The sequence below is a fragment of the Phocoena sinus genome, chromosome X (assembly GCF_008692025.1).
Source record: "Phocoena sinus isolate mPhoSin1 chromosome X, mPhoSin1.pri, whole genome shotgun sequence".
In the NCBI taxonomy this organism is placed as follows: Eukaryota; Metazoa; Chordata; class Mammalia; order Artiodactyla; family Phocoenidae; genus Phocoena; species Phocoena sinus.
This window is the reverse complement of record NC_045784.1, coordinates 18705190-18725850: the sequence shown is the minus strand read 5'-3', so window position 1 is coordinate 18725850 and position 20661 is coordinate 18705190. Positions and strand designations below refer to the sequence as shown.

Genomic DNA, 20661 nt, shown 5'->3' with positions numbered 1-20661 from the left:
GCAAAACAAACTCCACTTGGCTCTTATCCCAAGGGCCACACCATCAACAAGACCTCCCCTTATGCACACATCCCTAGCTGGGAATGGCTGAATGCACACTTCCATGGCTGTGTTTACAAGAACTTTTTGTTTTGGCGGGGGGGCTTGACTACGTTGTCCTGTCTCCCCAGCTTTAGAAGTTTCCCTAGGATGACATGCCCCACTAATATTTGAAGGTCCCTAGTGACCTGAGATGTAAGAGACATATATAAGCATTACCGGCTGGCCAAAAACCCACACACCATGGATTTGTCAAGACAAAATCACAGAAGGCTGAGTGGCAGATATCTACCCCTCTTTTCTAAATGCTTCGGTGTCCTCAGCTTCTCTCTCCTCACCCTCCACAGGAGAGACTTCCTATAACTCACAAGCACTCTCCTGGCTCTATTTATTAATAAATCATTGCCTCAGAGAATGTTCACACTCCTCCTCCCTCTACTCAGCCTTGCAGGCCCAGGCTGCAGCCCTTTGACCTCAGAGCTGTTTTCAGCTCTCTGCCAGCTACTCTCCCACCCCATGGATTTGTCACGTCATTTAACCTCTTGATAATTCCCAGTCTTGCCTCAGCCCAGCTGTTTTTAGTTCCCTTTTTGGTCCAGATCCCTGGCTCAAGGCAAGGCCTTTCCCGCTGTATCAGAGCTTCGGTCCAAATTAGATTGCTGGGTCTCCTATTTGCCTGGGAAGGGAATCCAGATGGCCTCTAGACTGGTTCACAGGCATAGTCTTTGACTCCAGAACATCTGCAGCAGTCTTTGCACTCTTCAAAGGTGACATGCAGGGATGAACTTTTTGCTCTGCAACTAGGGGTCTACAGGAAGATACACAAGTACACCACGGCAGCCAAGAGGCCAATTCCTCCTGACCCTATCAGCCTACTCCTCACTTCAACACCCCACCGCACCTTGCCAAACACAAAACCAAGCAACACTTGGACTCCCATGCACTTCAGGATTTTTACCAACTTCTGTTATAGAAGACTACCAACCTATATGCAACCACTTCTTGACAAAAGTATCATTTTTTTCACTACAGTGTATCTCCACAAGCAAATTTCACCATATTTGTTCCCTCCGGTCCTGGGAATGTATAGAGATTTTATTCTTTGTTCTTCTAGAAAAGTTATTCTTTGAACAAAGCTAACCATTTAGGATTTCTGATTATTCTCCCTCAAGTTTGTTCTTGTACCTTTTTGCCTCCACCATGAGCCTGAAAAAATTTAAAAGGTGACTTACATAGAACACAGCATATGACACAATGACATTCATTAGAGTGGGGCAAGAAAAGAATGAAAACCAGGGGTAGGTACAAAGTAGCACTAGAAAGGAAGCTAATAAATGCTTACCAGCCTGCCCTATACACTTTCTACATCAAATTATGTGTCCAGTATGGGTGCATAGACTTCCCAAAGCCCCTATCTTAGATCAGATTGACTTCTGAGTAGGAATGGTGTAAAGAGTAGACTAGACTAAAAATAACGTTCCACTCAAGCCAAATCAATAACGATTTATCAAATATATATTCTTCAGTTGAGACCAAACAGGAGTTCCTCTAGGAAAACATAGAGCCTCTCCCTGCTGCTATTCTTTGGCCACAGCTGAGCAGCATGTGGACACTGAATGGGCTTCAAGCAGAGAGGTAGAAGGAATGAAGAGCTCTTCTTTCTGTCACGGTTTTTCTTCCTGTTACTTCCCAGAGGGGGATGCTATAGGTTCTACCTTGAACCCAAAGAACAATGCCACAGAATGATTTTTTAAAATATATTTTCATTCAAGATATATTGCCTTTAAAATAAAAAGAAAAAAAACAGATTTTAGATTAAGATTTACCTCAGCTATCTTAATCTCCAACCTAAGCACCGACTTCATGTCATGCTCTGCTCGGGAGCTATTAGCTCCCAAAAGCACGGCAGTATCCACCATGAACTTGTAAAGGGCGTCCCGATACTGTAAGAGATAAAGAAGCAAGTGACCATGACATCAGCCTATTAGGAAGTATATTTCAAGGACACGGAAGAGCAGAAACAGCAAGTGGAAATAAATGCCCTTCATTTTCACTCTGTACTCGAAGTATGGTACAGGCATCGTGCAATACCAACCACCCACCTACCACCTTGGGACAAAGAAGAATGATGGCTACTTGGGTACTGTTTCCATGAGACAGAAATGTCTGGCCACCAAGGATCAAGAGAATTAGTTTGCTGGCAACTAGCGATATTATGGATACAAGAAACATCTACAAATGAGCCCAGAACAGAAAGTTAAAGGTCAGACTCCTCTTTCCAGGCAAGTGACACTTTAATAAAATAATGGGAAAGAACTGTCGCTAAAAGCAGGAGGCATGATCCATGAAGACTAATGAGAACTGTGATTTATTCTCTTCCAGCTCAATTTACCCACCTCCACACTGAAAACAAAAGACCAGTGACCGAAGCCCTATGTCTTTTCAGTTTTGAACGGTTTTTACAGAGTTCTCCTCACTAGCCCAGGGAAGAAAGAAGGGAAAGAAGAGAAGCATGATGAAAAGAAACCTAGCAAATATAGAATTTCCTCCCTGCATGTTCATAAACCCATTTTCAGGCTATTCACATACTATTGGAGAGGGGGAGCTTACTTTGTGGGAACTAAGGAATCTTGTTGGGGGGTCACCTCTCCTTCCAGATATATTTGTGAGAACTCAATACACTGGGTATTAAACTGCTTCATAGTTATGCTATGGGAATAAGATTTCCTAATGTAACCTTGATTTTGCATAGCAAAATGATGTTTATGACCTCGAGACCTGCATGGTGCTTAGCATACAGCAGGCCCTTAATAATTATTTGTTGAATCAGTAAGCAAGATTCACAAATAGTCTTAGTTAGAAATGTTTTGCAAATCCCAGTTCAATTCCAAAAATATTTATTCAATCAATACATATGCACGATATCTTGCTAGGCCTTCTGTGCACATGGGAGGTACAGACGAAAATTTAAATAATACTTGAGTCTGGTTCTCAGTGTGACCCTGTGAGGGAGATAAACACATCATTACTAACTGTAACACTAGCAAGACCAAAATGAGGTCCTTAATAAAGCTGCTAAGTGCTTAGAAACTCAAGAACTGGAAAATTCCAGCCTCAAGAAACCGGGGACATAGCAGTTAAAGGAGACTGGTTCAGAAGCGCTGAGGAGTCCTCCTGTGAGGTGTGCAAGCTGCTTTGCTGGGGGAAGAATAAAAATAGGTGAGACAGGGCTTCCCTGGTGGCGCAGTGGTTGAGAGTCCACCTGCCAGTGCAGGGGACACGGGTTCGTGCCCCGGTCAGGGAAGATCCCACATGCCGCGGAGCGGCTGGGCCCGTGAGCCATGGCCACTGAGCCTGCGCGTCCAGAGCCTGTGCTCCGCAACGGGAGAGGCCACAACAGTGAGAGGCCCGCATACCACAAAAAAAAAAAAAATAGGTGAGACAGCAAAGGTGGTTTGGGACCAGGCCATGAAGAGGCCTTGAACTCCCTCCCTCTGCGGAATTTAGAGTCTAGCTTGTGAGCAAAAGCACTCTGTGAGCTGTACTTTGAGAAGAGAACTTGTCAAGTGGTGGTGCTAAGGAGGCAATGGAATGAGGGGAGGAGGGAACAGCTAAAAGGAGACTTAACAGGGGTCTGCCCTAGGGCAGTAAGGACAGAAAGGAGGGACTAGGTGGAAGAGATACTTTGAAGGCAGAGTCTACAGGACTGATTGGTTACAGGACAGGGACAAGATTTCAAGCACGGCTGCTTGTAGGGTGGTGACCCCAGCAGAAACAGAGGTTCCCCAGATTGGCAAAAGTTCATTCTGTCCACTTTCAAGAAGGAAAACTCGCCAACCTTCTTCCATGAGTGTCCTCAGCCAGAAAGGTGCCTAGGATCTCGGCTAGCTTCCTGCCCCCCAGAGCCTCCTAGATATAGGCTTTCCTATCAGCAAAGGAGCAGGGACTTCCACTGTGAGCCAGCACTTCCCTGTCGAAGTTCCTGCCTTCTCAGGCTAGGCCAGAAACCCGAGCACTCCCTGGTCAAGGTTCCCCTGGGTCTGAGGCTCCTTTGGAAGCTCAACAGAGGTTCCAAAATGAATTGAAAGTATTAGGAATGAACCAGCTCTAATCCAACCTCCAGGAAACTCCTAGGTCTCCAAGCCAACCCAAGAAGTCAGACCAGATTGATCCCATCTAGTTCTCATTAACCTTAAATTAACCTGGGGCACCAGTTAAAAAAAGATTCCTGGGCCTCACTTCAAGTCTACTAAATCGGACTTTCCATTGCTGAGGCCCAAGAATGGACATTTAATAGAAGCTTCCCAGGTGGTTCTTAGCAGTACAATTTGGGAACCACTGGTCGACCGGGTGTCCATGCCCATGCTGCTGCAATATACTGTGAGCTCTCTGCACTTCTGAGGCATGGCTGCAAGCTCATTCTTTGGTTACTCAACTTGGGTGTGCTGTCTTCCCAGCTTGATCATGAGGGCACTGAGCACAGGGGCTCATACAGCCTTCATTTTCAGACTTCCAGAAAACAGGGAGTGTCATTTATCTGCCGAAATGAAAGGCCTTTGCTTCCTACATTGGGAATATGGTCATCAAACACCCACACTGCTCAATTCTAGTAAAGAGTTGGGAATGTGAGAACAATTTATGAACCCAAAAATGCCTGACAAGATACAGAGTTGAATGAGTAAAACTTACAGACTTGGCTTCTGTGCTATTATCAAGGTAGTCTTCCCTCACGGCTAGGGAGAGCGCTGCTTGGTCCAGCTGTTGAAACAAAAAACAAAGCATCTGCTTGCACTGTAAATTCTTAGGTACCATGTTATTAACAAGAGTCATGAGATCTGCATACCAGCCATATTTAGAGCATGTGTTACCGTTACAAAAACAATTCAATGCAATCAGAGCTACATGCAAGTAGGCACTTCAGCAATGACTGTTATAAAGTATCAGAGACCTGCCCCTCCTCCCCTGATTCATGGTTTGTAACCCTTTTGAGTTTCTAACAATACTGAATAGCATCAAAGCTATAATATTTGAGTTGGAATAGGTCTTAGAGATTATCTGACTTTCCCCCTTATTTGGTGGGTGGAGAAACGAAATCCAAAGAAGTCATGTGACTTCCCCAAGGTAACACAGTTGGGCAGAGCTCAGAGGAGAATCATTGTCTTCCACCACCAGATCCACTATTCTTCTCACTGCAGTATTTTGCAAAATGCCAATCCACGTCAAGCTGATTAACCAGACTGTTCACCCCCCTCTCCCTAAAATACTGTATTGCACCATTTTGGGGGGGAAAGGAATCAATAATAATTTTGTTTTGAGAAATCTTTGCAAACTTTAGAACCCTCTCTGGAAAGTTTAAGATAGGTGATAAAAATACAAACAATAATCAGACAACTAAATATCTAGAATTATTATTATAGAAAAGTATAGCATAATTTCTTGAATTAAAACTTGCAGCACTGGGACTTTGCTGGTGGTCCAGTGGTAAAGAATTCTCCTTCCAATGCAGGGGACGTGGGTTTGATCCCTGGTCAGGGGACTAAGATCCCACATGCTGCGGGGCAGCTAAGCCCATGCGCCACAACTACTGAGTTCGCACGCCTCAACGAGAGAGCCCGCGTGCTGCAAACTACAGAGCCCAAGTGCCCTGGAGCCTGAGCGCCACAACTAGAGAGAGAAAACCCACATGCCACAACAAGAGAAGCCCTCACCACAACAAAAGATCCCGCATGCCGCAACAAAGATCCTGTGTGCCACAACTAAGACCTGATACAGCCAAAAAATTAAAGAAAATAAATATTTTTTTTTTTTTTTTTTTTTTTTTTTCAGTACATGGGCCTCTCACTGTTGCGGCCTCTGCCGTTGTGGAGCACAGGCTCCGGACGCGCAGGCTCAGCGGCCATGGCTCACGGGCCCAGCCACTCCGTGGCATGTGGGATCTTCCCGGACCAGGGCACGAACCCACGTCCCCTGTATTGGCAGGCGGGCTCTCAACCACTGCGCCACCAGGGAAGCCCAATAAATATTTTTAAAAATTAAAAAAAAAAAAAACTTTCAGCACCTTAAAAGCGATCAAAGGGAAGAATACAGTCTTTTCAGAAAATGAGCTACAACAATCAGACATCCATCTGCCAAAAAAAAATGAATCTCAACCCACACCTCACAACTTGTACAAAAATTAATTCAAAATGGATTATAGACCTACATGTAAAAACTAACACTATAAAACTTCTAGGAGAAAACAGGGGAAAATCTTTGACCTGGGGTTAGAAAAAGAGTTCTTAGACACCAAAAGCAGATCCATAAAAGAAAAAATAAATTGGACTTCATCATCATTAACTATTTTTGCTCTGTGAAAGACATTGTTAAGAGAATGAAAAAGACAAGCTACAGACAGGGAGAAAAATTTGAAAATCACATATATGACAAAGGACTTGTATCCAGCATATATAAAGAGTCCTCACAACTCAATAAGAAAACAAACAACTCAATTTAAAACTGGACAAAAGATCTGAACAAACACTTCACCAAAAAAAATATTCAAATGGAAAATAAATTAATGAAAAGATGCTGAACATCACTAGTCATTAGCAAAATGTAAACTAAACCCACAATGGAACACCACTATACATGTACTAGGATGGCAAAAAAAACAACAAAAAAAACTTATAATGCCAAGTGCTGGTGAGGATGTAGAAAAACTAGATCATTCACACACTGTTGTTGGGAATGCAACATGACAGAGCCACTTTGGAAATTGGTTTGACGGTTTCTTGTAAAATTGAACATACACCTACATGTGACCCAGCAATCTCACTTCCTAGCTATTTACCCAAGAGAAATGCAACTTATGCTCATGCAAAAACCTGCATGTAACTTTATTCATTATTGCCCCAAACTAGAAACAACCCAAATGTTCTTCAACTGGCAAATGGATAAACTGTGATACACAATGGACTACTACTCACTCATAAAAAGGAATGAACTACTGATACATGCAACAGCATGGGCAAATTTTAATCACATTCCAAAAGAGGCAAAACTGTAGGGATGGAGAACAGGGCTTGGGGATGGGGAGAGTGGATGACTACAAAGGGGCAACACGAGGTAAATTTTGAGGGAGCGATGGGACTATTCTCTTTCCTATGGTGGTGATTACATGACTCCATGCATTTGTAAAAACTTACAGACTTGTGCTTCACAAAAAGTGAATTTAAAAAATAGTGAACTTAACTGTATATAAATTTTTAAATAAAAAATGTTTAAGTTCCAGAACCTTCTCTATGGTTCTCTATGGAACCTTCTCCATGGTTCTTCTCTATGGTTCTCTATAGTTGTTCTTTCTGTTTTCTTGAGTATCAGCAACTGCCCAAAAACTGAATAAAACTGAATGCAACAGCAGATTTTCGACCTTAAATCTTATTCACACATTTAAAAAGTTAAGTAAGTTGGGGGAAAAAGATGTTTTCATAACATCCATCTTGCCTGGGTGTATTGCTAAAAACCTCAAATTACTGTGTTCAATCTTCTTCACTAATTGGCCCTAAACAACCAAATCACAAGCCAGCCTGGCTTCATCCTATTCCAATTCCCAATATACCACCATTTCTTCCAAAAATTAAGTAAGCCAGGAACATGAAACATAATATTATGATTAAGATGATTTGGGTTTCAACTAGATTTAGACCACTTGGAGAATTTTTTGAGCTTCAGTCTCAAAGGAAAGGAAACTGTGTAGACAATATCAAGAAAGCCAAAGCTTCCCTCTGATGAAATGAAGTTAAATCCACTTATTGTAAAAGTTTAGATGATTCAAGTGAAGTTACCGGACCTGTTTTAAACTTTCAGATTGCTACAGTTTCTAGGGAACATCTTAAATACACCAAACAGATTGAATAAGGTTAGTCAACTAAATCTCATCAGAACCAGATAAACTCTTGAGGCAAAAGACTTTCTCAAGAGGCCAATATTAGGACACTATGTTGTCTGAGGTTTTTCAATCCTTGCATTTATAAGTGATCTTAATATTGCAAGTAGAAAGTATAATATATATTTAGGAACTCTAACACATTGAACAGAAATACGAATTTTTTCTCTGACTGCAATACACCACAGGTTAGGAAACAAAACAGTAATACAAAAAGAAACATCTCACACAGTATGACGCAGGAAAAGGACAAAAAAGCTAGCAACAACTTCATTTCCAAGACAGTCTCTCCTTATCATCCTTACGGATTTTGCTAAGAGTCACACAAATGCAGGCGCTGGGTGATGATCACTTCAAGTCACTGATATACTGAGACAACCCTGGCCTTCCGAACACTCTTTCAGGACCACATATATTCAAAAGTCTTTTATTGTCCTTTAAATCCTCATTCTTGGTATCTCCTTACACAAAAAAAACGAAACACATGTAGTGAGATATGATGGGAGGCATTAATCTGTTGTTTCCTGTATTTGTGTATTTCCCTTCTCCCATTTAAGTCTGTGGCAAATCCTGTGCCATCTTGCCACAGGGGAACTTTACAGAGGACCACTGTGTGGGTTTGAGCAACCCCTGCTTGCCAAACTGCATTTCTTGGCATGGGAATACATGTGCCCATTGGAAAGGCACCCAAAGGCACCGCCTGCTCACCTAGTAGTATGCCTACAGAGCTGTGCCTTCCCAAAGGAGTCATTTTTCTTATCCCCATGGGTTTGTGGGATTACAAAACCCAAGAACATTGAGGAAAATAGAATGTGATGGAAAAGGAAGTCTAAATACACTGAGGGAGAAGAGTTTGGGGGTAAGAGAGAGTTCTCCCAGAGCAAAAACAGAATCTAGGCAGCCAAAGAAGTCAAAGTTTCTCACGAGCAGAAGGACTCATCAATGCTCCTAGAAATGGCAGGATTTGAGAGGGAGTTGGGAGGCCCAGGGCCCCAGCAGAGGAGAGGAACACTTGAAGTGGCTACATGGGCTGGGATGGCAGGTTTCTTTTCAGAAACACATAACTGATGATCAGAGGGTCTCCCAATACCCTAGGAGAAGGCTGAGAAATAGAGTAGCCGGGAAGTGGGGAAGGGCCTAGACTGGTTCAGTTTCCAACTAAAAGGTGGGGGTGGGACCTCAGAGTCAGACATGAGACTGACTGACTAAAGAAAATGGCTATTTCTCACACATCTGAACTTGAGATCTGAGACACATGTTTGGCACAGAAATTGAAGACAAACATTCCCCACATGGTTCTGACCAGTTGCCTAGTCATGCTTTAAGAGAAAGGTACCTTTTGTCACGTGCTACTGTGTACCAGCATCTATCCTGTAAATTATCACCAAATTCATCCTATTTAAATCTCACAGCGGGGCTCCCCTGGTGGCGCAGTGGTTGAGAGTCCGCCTGCCGATGCAGGGGACACGGGTTCGTGCCCCGGTCCGGGAAGATCCCACATGCCGCGGAGCGGCTGGGCCCGTGAGCCATGGCCACTGAGCCTGCGCGTCCGGAGCCTGTGCTTCGCAACGGGAGAGGCCACAACAGTGAGAGGCCCGCATACCGCAAAAAAAAAAAAAAAAAATCTCACAGCAACAGTGAAAAGTAAATTCTAATTCACCCTTCATTCCACATGGGGACAATGAAACTGGGAGAAGTGAAACAATCTGCACACACATTCAGTGAGTAAGTCACAAAGCCAAACCTCAAACCTCAATCTCTTTAACACCAAAGCATACTCTTTTCTCCACCATGGCAGTGGTTTTCAAACTATGTTCCACAAAACTTAAAAGGTACTTCAGGGGCTTCAAATATTCAGTTAGATTTTTTATAGTTTTAACTATTTCTAACAAAAGCAACACCCACAAATTCTACAACACTGGTAGCCACAGATACGCTAGTTTTTGTTATCAGGTTCACTGGGTTTTATGCAGATCTCAGAAGAGAGCTTTTCCTACCAATATCTAGACACATGCTTGAACTTCTAGCAGCTCTGTCATGATTAGAAAGACTATAGCTCTATTTTGTTAATTCAGGTGTGTGAATATCCACTCATATAAAATGGTACAAACAGGGACGTAACTGAAGCAAATGCACACTGCACTCAAATGCCAGGCCATGCTCAAACACATCAGTTTGGAGGAAGCTGCCACCTTGGCAGAAGAGACCAGTAGTAAGCACATGAGTGCCTCCTTACATTTGGAAAGTGTTCTGTTATTGACAGTTCAGTGTTTCTAGGATCAGTTTAATTGAATATTAAGTGTGCAAGGCAAGCTGTTAAAAATTGATTGCCGTGATCCTCTATTCCCCGTGTTTCCTGTAAGCTGGTATTAAAACTACGGGCTTGATTAGATCCAAGTTCATTTTTTTTTCTTTCTTTTTTTTTTTTTAAGATGTTGGGGGTAGGAGTTTATTATTTATTTTTGCTGTGTTGGGTCTTCGTTTCTGTGCAAGGGCTTTCTCTAGTTGTGGCAAAGCAGGGGCCACTCTTCATTGCGGTGCGCGGCCTCTCTTGCTGCGGAGCACAGGCTCCAGACGCGCAGGCTCAGTAGTTGTGGTTCACGGGCCTAGTTGCTCCGCGGCATGTGGGGTCCTCCCAGACCAGGGCTCGAACCCGTGTCCCCTGCATTAGCAGGCAGACTCTCAACCACTGCGCAACCAGGGAAGCCCAAGTGCTTATTTACAATTATGTACATACACACAGATGTTTGGTTTTGGTTGGTTTTTTTTGTGTGTGGTACGCGGGCCTCTCACTGTTGTGGCCTCTCCCGTTGCAGAGCACAGGCTCCGGACGTGCAGGCTCAGTGGCCATGGCTCACGGGCCCTTTTTCCTTTTCTTTTGGCATCATTGATAGCATATGCTTCCCACTGCATGGTATCAGGAGGCACACAAAATCTGGTTTTCCAACTTTTAGCAGTGCTACCATTAATATCTGGGTTCATCTGATGTCAGTCTGGTCTCTCTATCCTGAATTTCTCCATCAACCATTCATCTAATAGCTTTAGCAGCTATTGGTGATAGTTACCTTAATTCTTTTTTTCATTAGGGATTTTAAAAAATGCTAACTTTTAAATTCTATTATTTCTCCTGTACTTTTAAAGCTGTGATTCTCCTATAAACAAGAATTTTCTCTCATTAGCTATTAGGTTACCCTGAAATCAGTCAAATCTAGTATGCTATAAATTAAAATAGATGTGTCAACCCAATGCACATGTGATTCTTATTTGGAACCCGAATCAAAGACCAACTGTTTAATTTTTTTAAAGGACATGCTTGAGACAATCAGGAAAACTGAAAATTCGCCAGGTATTAGATGTTAACTATGGAATTACAATTACTTTTTTGGTTGTTGTAATAGTCCTTTCCATTAGATAAACACTGATGCATTTATCAGCGCAATGATATTATACCTTGGATTTGCTACACAATGTTCCAGCCTGCTCTCCAAAAGGAGGTGTATCAGATGAAACAAGAACAGCCAAAAGTTGCTGGCTGTTGAAGGTGGCTTGATGAGTACACGGGAATTTGTAGTACTATTCTTTTTACTTTTACTTGTATTATTTTCCATAATAAAATGTTTAAATGGATTCAGTTCTTATACTAGATCCGGAAATTGGTGAAAACTGAAGTGGTTACCATTTGCAATTAATTAACCTGTGTGGAAATCAAGATCTATCATGCAATAGAGTACATAAACTTAAGTTTGAAAGACAGTCTCCAACTTACTTCAAAACACCATTTAAGGTTTTTGGAAGGGATACCATAATAGTTCTGAAATTAAGAATGAGAGTTTTAAAATCTGGTTTGTTTGTTTGTTTTAAGTGAGTAATCTATCAACATGGGACAGAGGTCAATTGGACCATCACCATGGTTGTAGAGCGTTGAAGAGCACGTCTTATCCTGAAAGCATTAGAATATGTCTGTGTCATGTTGTTGTTCCATCACCCAGCACAGATATACAGCTGTCTCTGTAACTAAGAATTTCGTCTTGAGGAGATGGGAATTCTTTCAGTGACTAAAGATATTTTTATTGAGACTGCCATTGTCTAAAGTAGAGAGGGACAAACTACAGCCTGGAGTCCAGCCCGCCATACAGCCACACCCATTTATGTACATATTGTCTACAGCTGCTTTACCAGGTATAACAGCAGAGTTGAGTAGTTGAGACAGAGATAATATTGCCCGCACAGCATAAAATATTTCCTATCTGGTCCTTTACAGAAAAAAAATTTGCCAGCCCCTTGGTATAAATCAAAAAATAAACTCCAGGGTATAGATTTTTAAAAGTTGACTTATATCAGGAGAGGATAATACACTCTAAAGGATTTATATTTCTATGATTTAATTATCAATATATCATTAATATTTTCTGGTTTAACAAAGAACAGAACTGGGGGGAAAAATCAGCGGTTCAACAAAATTTTCATTACTAAAGTAACCACAGAAGCAAAAAAAAAGAATCAAAGGACAAAATAATTTAAAAAGTGCTATTTGCATTCTTGCCAAGTTCTTTGACTGATCAATCTTCCACTGTTGGCAGTTTTCTGACAGTCTCCTGATTTTACCAATGTAATACTCCACCTCAGGGTATGTCCTCATGGCCCATTCCTTTATGAAAGAGATGTTTACTCTCCCAACAGAAAATGCAATCAAGCACTTAGAACAAGTTTTGCCTTACCTTTTGAAAGGAAGGACAAGAGATTGAAGACAACTTGACAATGAAATTTTAGGCATGTACACAAGATGTTAGTGAAGGAAAACAATGAACCATAGCACATGTTCACTCCTTGGTCAGGGGAATGAGGGGAGAGGAAGAGCAGAGTTCAGAAAGTCTTTGCTCATCTCTCCACCAGAATTAAGGGGCCCTACACATGCTCAGGGTAGATATTCGAGAGCCAGATCACAGATCACTTGAAACTCACTCACCGGCTTCTTGCAAGGCTGACAAAAAGTGTGTTCATGATTTACAATCTGCAAATCTGGGTGGGGGGAGGTGGGAGGTGGGTAGGGAATAGTCTAGATCCTAACGTTTAACAGAATTTGTAACCTTATCATTTCACTAAGGTGGTATGAGTCTCTTTCCTTGAGAAGGCAACCCAAAAAGGCTAACCTTGGGCTAAACAAGCATGATGAAGGAGTCCTCACTATACCTTCAAGATGTGTTCGTTGGACACCTTGTCATCAGAGGACACATACAAACGAATGAACACAGAATTGCTGTACTGGCCACGAAACGTCGCAAGTGTCTGAAGAAGGCTGAACTTTCTCTCTGACCAAACCCCTTCAGGACCGATATTAGATTCAAGCACAGGCCAGCGGAAAGGTGAGTGCCGCAGGATATGTAACAATGGCTTGGCATCTGCTTTTTCGATCGCTTCTGAAAGGGAGCAAATATGAAGAGAGAGTTAGAAATGCAAACTGGATCACCGAACTAGAAAGCAAGTGTATCTTCTCAAGAGAAAATTCCAGTAAGGTCCCAACCTAACTTTTTCGGGAGAGGTGCAGCGGACTGAGCATAATCACAGAAACAGAACTACCTATGACTCATACTTCAGTGTGACTGTTTAAACCTGATGTTCTTGCCAGGAGAGCTGACTAGGGAACCTGCCCAGTATTCCCAACAATAAAAGATGGGCTCACCATACTGACCCAAGCCAATGAGCAACGTTAAGCTGAGAACACTCTGCAAAACTAAGGAACAACCCTAACTAAAGGAAACTGCTCAATAAAACTAATCACTCCCCAACAAAAATGAATTACTGCTTCAGACTCTTTCATCATCTTTCAGCGCCCTCTTCTAGCTCACCAAATAATACCTCAAAACCTAAACAAATTAACACACTTCTCAGAGGCACTGGCTTCTTCCTGCAGTAGCCTTGAGAAAGTGTACCAGGTAAAATGTCAGGTGTCTTTTTTTTTTTTTTTTAATTTTATTTATTTATTTATTTTTGGCTGTGTTGGTTCGTCGTTCCTGTGCATGGGCTTTCCCTAGTTGCGGCGAGTGGGGGCCACTCTTCATCGCGGTGCAGGGGCCTCTCACTGTCGCGGCCTCTCTCATTGAGGAGCACAGGCTGCAGACACGCAGGCTCAGTAGTTGTGGCTCACGGGCCTAGCTGCTCCGCAGCATGTGGGATCTTCCCAGACCAGGGCTCGTACCCGTGTCCCCTGCATCAGCAGGCAGATTCTCAACCACTGCGCCACCAGGGAAGCCCTCAGGTGTCCCTCTTAACTCCAATCAGACCCAAGATGCTGAGAGGGGCCTAAAGTGCTCAACAAAGATGGCTGTTAGGCTGATGGAGAAGCAGAAGGAGCCTGGCCCGGCTGGGAATCTGGATTACGCTAGGCCCCAGGAGGTTCCAAAGGACATAGGTCTGGTTTGAGAAGGAGTGTTACTATGTCCTTCTCAAACCAGACCTAGCCTCCAGATTCTGGTTTCTGTACCACGTGCAATATGGTTTGCCCTTCTGACCCCACCCAAGTTTCCCATGGAGTAACTGATACCTGAAGAATCCAAGCCAACCACTGAAATAAAATTTTCTTAGTTTCTCCATCAAGCTAGCAACAAAACATTAAGACAGAGGTCAATCAAGAAAATATGGTACTGGAACAAAAACAGAAATATAGATCAATGGAAGAGGATAGAAAGCCCAGAGATAAACCCACACACCTATGGTCAACTAATCTATGACAAAGGAGGCAAGGACATACAATGGAGAAAAGAGAGTCTCTTCAATAACTGGTGCTGGGAAAACTGGACAGCTACATGTAAAAGAATGAAATTAGAACAATCCCTAACACCATACACAAAAATAAACTCAAAATGGATTTCAGACCTAAATGTAAGACCGGACACTATAAAACTCTTAGGGGAAAACATAGGAAGAACACTCTTTGACATAAATCACAGCACGATCTTTTTTTTGCGGTACACGGGCCTCTCACTGTTGTGGCCTCTCCTGTTGTGGAGCACAGGCTCCAGATGCGCAGGCCCAGCGGCCATGGCTCACAGGCCTAGCCACTCCACGGCATGTGGGATCCTCCCGGACCGGGGCACAAACCCGTGTCCCTTGCATCGGCAGGTGGACTCTCAACCACTGCGCCACCAGGGAAGCCCCAGCAAGATCTTTTTTGACCCACCTCCTAGAATAATGGAAATAAAACCAAAAATAAACAAATGGGACCTAATGAAACTTAAAAACTTTTGCACAGCAAAAGAAACTATAAACAAGACAAAAAGACAACCCTCAGAATGGGAGAAAAAATTTGCAAATGAATCAATGGACAAAGGATTAATCTCCAAAATATATCAACAGCTCATGCAGCTCAATATTAAAAAAAACAAACAACACAATCAAAAACTAGGCGGAAGACCTAAATAGACATCTCTCCAAAGAAGACATACAGATGGCCAAGAAGCACATGAAAAGCTGCTCAACATCACTCATTATTAGAGAAATGCAAATCAAAACTATAATGAGGTATGACCTCACACCAGTTAGAATGGCCATCATCAGAAAATCTACAAACAACAAATGCTGGAGAGGGTGTGGAGAAAACAGAACCCTCTTGCACTGTTGGTAGGAATGTAAATTGATAGAGCCATTATGGAGAACAGTATGGAGGTTCCTTAAAAAACTAAAAACAGAATTACCATATGACCCAGCAATCCCACTACTGGGCACATACCCTGAGAAAACCATAATTCAACGAACCCCAATGTTCGTTGCAGCACTATTTACAATAGCCAGGTCATGGAAGCAACCTAAATGCCCGTTGACAGACAAATGGTTAAAGAGGATGTGGTACACATATACAATGGAACATTACTCAGCCATAAAAAGGAACGAAATTGGGTCATTTGTAGAGACATGGATGGACCTAGAGACTATCATACAGAGTAAAGTAGTTATCTATTTTATACATATATATGTCAATCCCAATCTCCCAATTCATCCCACCATCCCATATTATACTAATATGTATAAAATAGATAACTAATAAGAACCTGCTGTATTAAAAATAAAATAAAATTCCAAAAAAAAAGAAAGACAGGAGTAGTCAGGGACTTCTCTGGTGGTGCAGTGGTTAAGAATCTGCCTGCCGGGCTTCCCTGGTGGCGCAGTGGTTGAGAGTCCGCCTGCCGATGCAGGGGACACGGGTTCGTGCCCCGGTCTGGGAAGATCCTACATGCCACGGAGCGGCTGGGCCCGTGAGCCATGGACGCTAAGCCTGCGCGTCTGGAGCCTGTGCTCTGCAAAGTGAGAGGCCCGTGTACTGCAAAAAAAAAAAAAAAAAAAAAAAAAAGAATCTGCCTGCCAATGCAGGGGACACGGGTTCCAGCCCTGGTCCGGGAAGATCCCACATGCCACAGAGCAACTAAGTCCATGCGCCACAACTACTGAGCCTGTGCTCTAGAGCCCACGAGCCACAGCTGCTGAAGCCTGTGTGCCTAGAGCCCGTGCTGCGCAACAAGCGAAGCCACCGCAATGAGAAGCCCGTGCACCGCAACGAAGAGTAGCCCCGGCTCACGCAACTAGAGAAAGCCGGCGCAGCCACGAAGACCCAACGCAGCCAAAATTTAATTAATTAATTAACTTTTTTTTTAAAGGCAGGGGTAGTCAAAATCCAGTCTTGGAAAATAGCTCTTCTTTAAGCAACACCTTTAAATATTAGTAGAATTCTTAGTAGCTCTCTTTTTCCTTAAACAATATCTTTAAGCATTAATAGAACTCTGAAAAATAAGGGTGGTAAATTATTTTATTTATTTTCTTTATTACTCACTCTCATTCATGCAAGATGAATAAAGGATTTTGGCTTTCTGTATGGCTTCGGTGTCCCGCCTTCTACTGATTGATTTCTCCAAAAGTGCTAGGAAGGTTAAAAAAGGATTCATTAGTATCCAGCCACAGGTGATGCTGAGTTGGAGGTCATTTGATAATCAGTCCCAGCCTCCAGAAAATTAAATGTAGAGACAGACAACCCTGGAAAAGATATGTCTATAAAAGACAGCAGAACCGATTCCAAGTTGCTTGAGGTTCAAATAACAAATATTTTTAACATCCTCTTCTCCAAGGTTCTCCTAATTCAAAGAAACCAAAAGTTCAATTTCCAACTGAGACTGGACCTTCTGCCAGGGTTAATGTTTTCTGCCACCTACACACAAAAAAACCCAGAATTCATTTTTTCAAGAACCAAAAATAACCGAATTCTATTCCTCGTTTCTGCACTGAGTAATATTCTCAACGGAGGCAATTTCATCAGGGTCGGGTTTCTTAAGACTTCTTCACAGCCCAGCCGCTCAGGGAGGTCATCTGTAAGAAATTTCCCATTAGGAGTTTTATTCAATGCTGCATAAACATGCCGTGGACACGGAAGACGTTGTTTAGACAGGAAATGGAGAAGCAAGAATGTAAAGCCTACCCAAATTGCCTGAAAAGTTGCCCATTTACACATTCAAAGTCCTGGCCATTTAAAATGAGGCCATGTATATAAAATGGCTGCCAGCATGGGCACAAGCCCACCTGGAAAATGATTTTCTGTTTATAAAATCACTGATGCTATTGTTTGAAGGTAGAAAATGACAGCTGTCACTATTTTATTAAATAAGGAACTAGGAAAGCCAAGACTCAATAAAAACTACCCTCCCCACAAAATAACACCTTGGATGCACCTGAGAATATCAATTTACCGACATGAAGCCAAGACAAAGAATTCCCACACAGCACCACGGCACTGCCTACAACGAGCTATGTCAAACTGCAGTTGTCAAGGAATTTGGTATTTATTTCTGAAACAACCTAGCAGCCTCCAAATGATGGTACAACAGATGCTCCTACAGTACTTTGAATAGCTTCAACATACAATGTACAGTGCTAATCAAATTAGTAAATAATTACATATTCCCTAAAGCAGAATCTACTTCTAAACTACAAGTTCTACATTTCAAAAAAAAGGAACCCAGAGCTTCTGTCCAGTTTTCTATAAGCATCTGTACATCAAACAAGTACATATAACTAAGATAAACTAAATAAGTTGAGCTCGATGTGGGCATTTTCAATTATTTCAACTTGTTTCTTTCTTGTGTATTACCACAGCAATAAAACTGGGATAACTAGCCCCAAGGATAAAGGATGATTGCTTTTTTTAATAAACAGAATCTCTAAAATCATACCCACATATATTTCTATTCAAATCAGATAATGTGCCTTTCCACCATATTGCTACCACAGTCATTGGACTGCTGGGGAGACACATTTGAAAGTAAGTAATCCAAATTTCATTTGGGGATGCACTGTTATTGTGATGCTATAAACACTCCACAGGCTGCAAACATGAACACCCTGGGGAACAAAAATAAGCCATGGAACAAAAGAACTCAAAATATTAAATATGTACCTGAGTGTGTACCCAAGGCGCTCTATGTATCACGAGAAGGGGAAAAGAGGACATGTATATGCTAAGTAGGGCAATCCCCAAACCCTAACGGTGCACAAATATCAATAATTTTTATGTGTCAAAATTCTGGCTTCTGTACCAGAATTTGACTTTTGAAACAAATTCAGCTAACACAGGTTCCTTATCATACCCTTTCCCTTCTCCTCTCCTTCTCTTCAAACCCAAGCAGGCAGGAGAACGTTGATATGCAGACAATGTTGTGACAATCAGTTGGCTGCATCCATTTTATGTATCTCTGTATTTCAACTAGTGGTAAGAAGTATAAAATCTAACCTGGAGAGTCATTAATGAGCAGAAAACAAAGCCTATCAAAGGCAATTACTCAGGTTATTACACTGTCCCTAAAGCACTGAGAAGGGCTCGTGGGTCACCCATATAAGTGTATTCCCATGATAATCTGCATTGTTTCTTGGAAGATTTCTCAGTCTCCTCTCACCCCCATCCAGGTGTTCCTAACCATGTTACAACAGAGAAGGAAAACTCCAGTTCATAACCTATAGTACAACAAACCTCAGACTTTAAAATCAGTTTCAAAGTGCCTATGCTCATCAAAATTTGATATATGTGTGTGTGCATACAGGGTAATTATTTTTTCTTCTCACTATGCTCAGATAAAATTGGTTTTGCCCCCCAAAAAGGCAAAATAATAGACAGAGTCAAGGGGGTGAGCTTTCAATCACAAAGATGTGGGTTCCAGTTGCAGCTTGCTGCTACTTTCTAGCTGGAACTTAAGCAAGTTACTTACTCTCCCTAAGCCCCAGTTTCTTCATTTGTAAATCTGGACAAATAATAGCACCTACCTTCCAGGGTTGTGGTGAGGATCAAATATTTTAAAGCACAGAAAGTCCCTATCTCAGTGCCGCAATACGTGGTAAGTGATCAATCAATGGTGGCTTAAACAGGCTTCCAGGCTGAGTTAGCTCTAAACGAAACTGTAAAGTAATCAAGCTTGTTTCTAGTGCTTTCTCCATAAATGTTTTCTCCTCCTCCCTTCTCAGGATATTGGTAGCCAAAAGGCCTTCTGCTAACCCAAGACATTGGCACTCCTTGTGCAGGACTCTTGCACAAACTGGACCTGCCCTAACAACCAAGCAAAAGCCCATGCTCTCAACATTTCCTCTGCTTCCATAGTAGAGGCAACGCTCCAACAAGAGATAACGTCTGAAAATACTTTGCTGCATTCATCATCCTAGACAACAAGGCCTTTTCTTTATGTACACTTTCTCAATGAAATTATAACCTACCTACAGAAAAGTGCACCAATCATAATTTGAAGGATTTTCACAGAGTAAACACACCCACATAACCAACATTATGACCAGAACCCCTGGAGCCCCTCGTGCTCCCTTCCAGTCACTATCTCCAATCAAGACAACCAGCATCCTCTTTTGTGAAGTGCTTACTCAACTCTATTTCCCACATTTCTATTGGTAATCTTTTTTCTTATTAATTTATAGAAGCTCTTTATATATTCTACACACAAATCCTTTGTTGAGTATTTGCACTGCATTTGCAATACTTCTTCCATTCCCCAGACTTCATTTCCTTAATGGTATCATGTAATGAACTGAAATTGTTTTAATGTAGTGTAATGTGATCACTTTTTCCATCTTTGGTAAGCATATTTTGTGTGCTATTTAAGAAATCTTTGCCTACCCTGAGGTCATGAAGATAGTGTCTAATGTTCTCCTCTAGAATATTTACTGTTTCACATTTGGATCTACAGTCCACATAGAAATTGGGTTTTGCCCATGCCTTTGTAACACAGGCTTGGCCTCACAGGGGACGAATCGTGTGAGAATTTTAATAAAGAAGGTATTTTTGGTCATTGGGCCTCAAATATTACCACAAAAAATTACTTTTAGTGCATAAAATAGGCATTAACAATGGCTATTCTCCATTAGATTAAGTGCTCTCTGGGTCAGGGACTGAGTCACATTCACCTTTGAACACCCAGGGCTTAGCGCTTAGCATGGGTGGTATTCAATGTTTGCCGAGTTGAATTTCTGTCAAGGAAAGTCTGAGAGAGTTTTTCGCCCAAATGAAAAGGAAATGTGAGAAACTGGACTTATTTTGTTATTTCTTTTTATAATCAGCAATGTCCTAATTATACTAACATCCATTATCTCCTTTTCTCACATTGCAGTCTGCATATCATACAATGAGATCCAAGATTTCATCTGTTTTTGTGAATACCGTTTTT

General features: G+C 42.0%; 1 protein-coding gene across 1 annotated transcript in view; it reads right to left on the bottom strand.

The window, feature by feature from the left end:
- PHEX (phosphate regulating endopeptidase homolog X-linked) overlaps positions 1–20661 on the bottom strand; it is a 198222-nt gene that overhangs the window by 142362 nt on the left and 35199 nt on the right. The window contains 4 exon segments of the mRNA XM_032619721.1: positions 1866–1982; positions 4729–4797; positions 13154–13380; positions 16785–16871. Coding sequence (XP_032475612.1) covers positions 1866–1982; positions 4729–4797; positions 13154–13380; positions 16785–16871 — 500 coding nt within the window.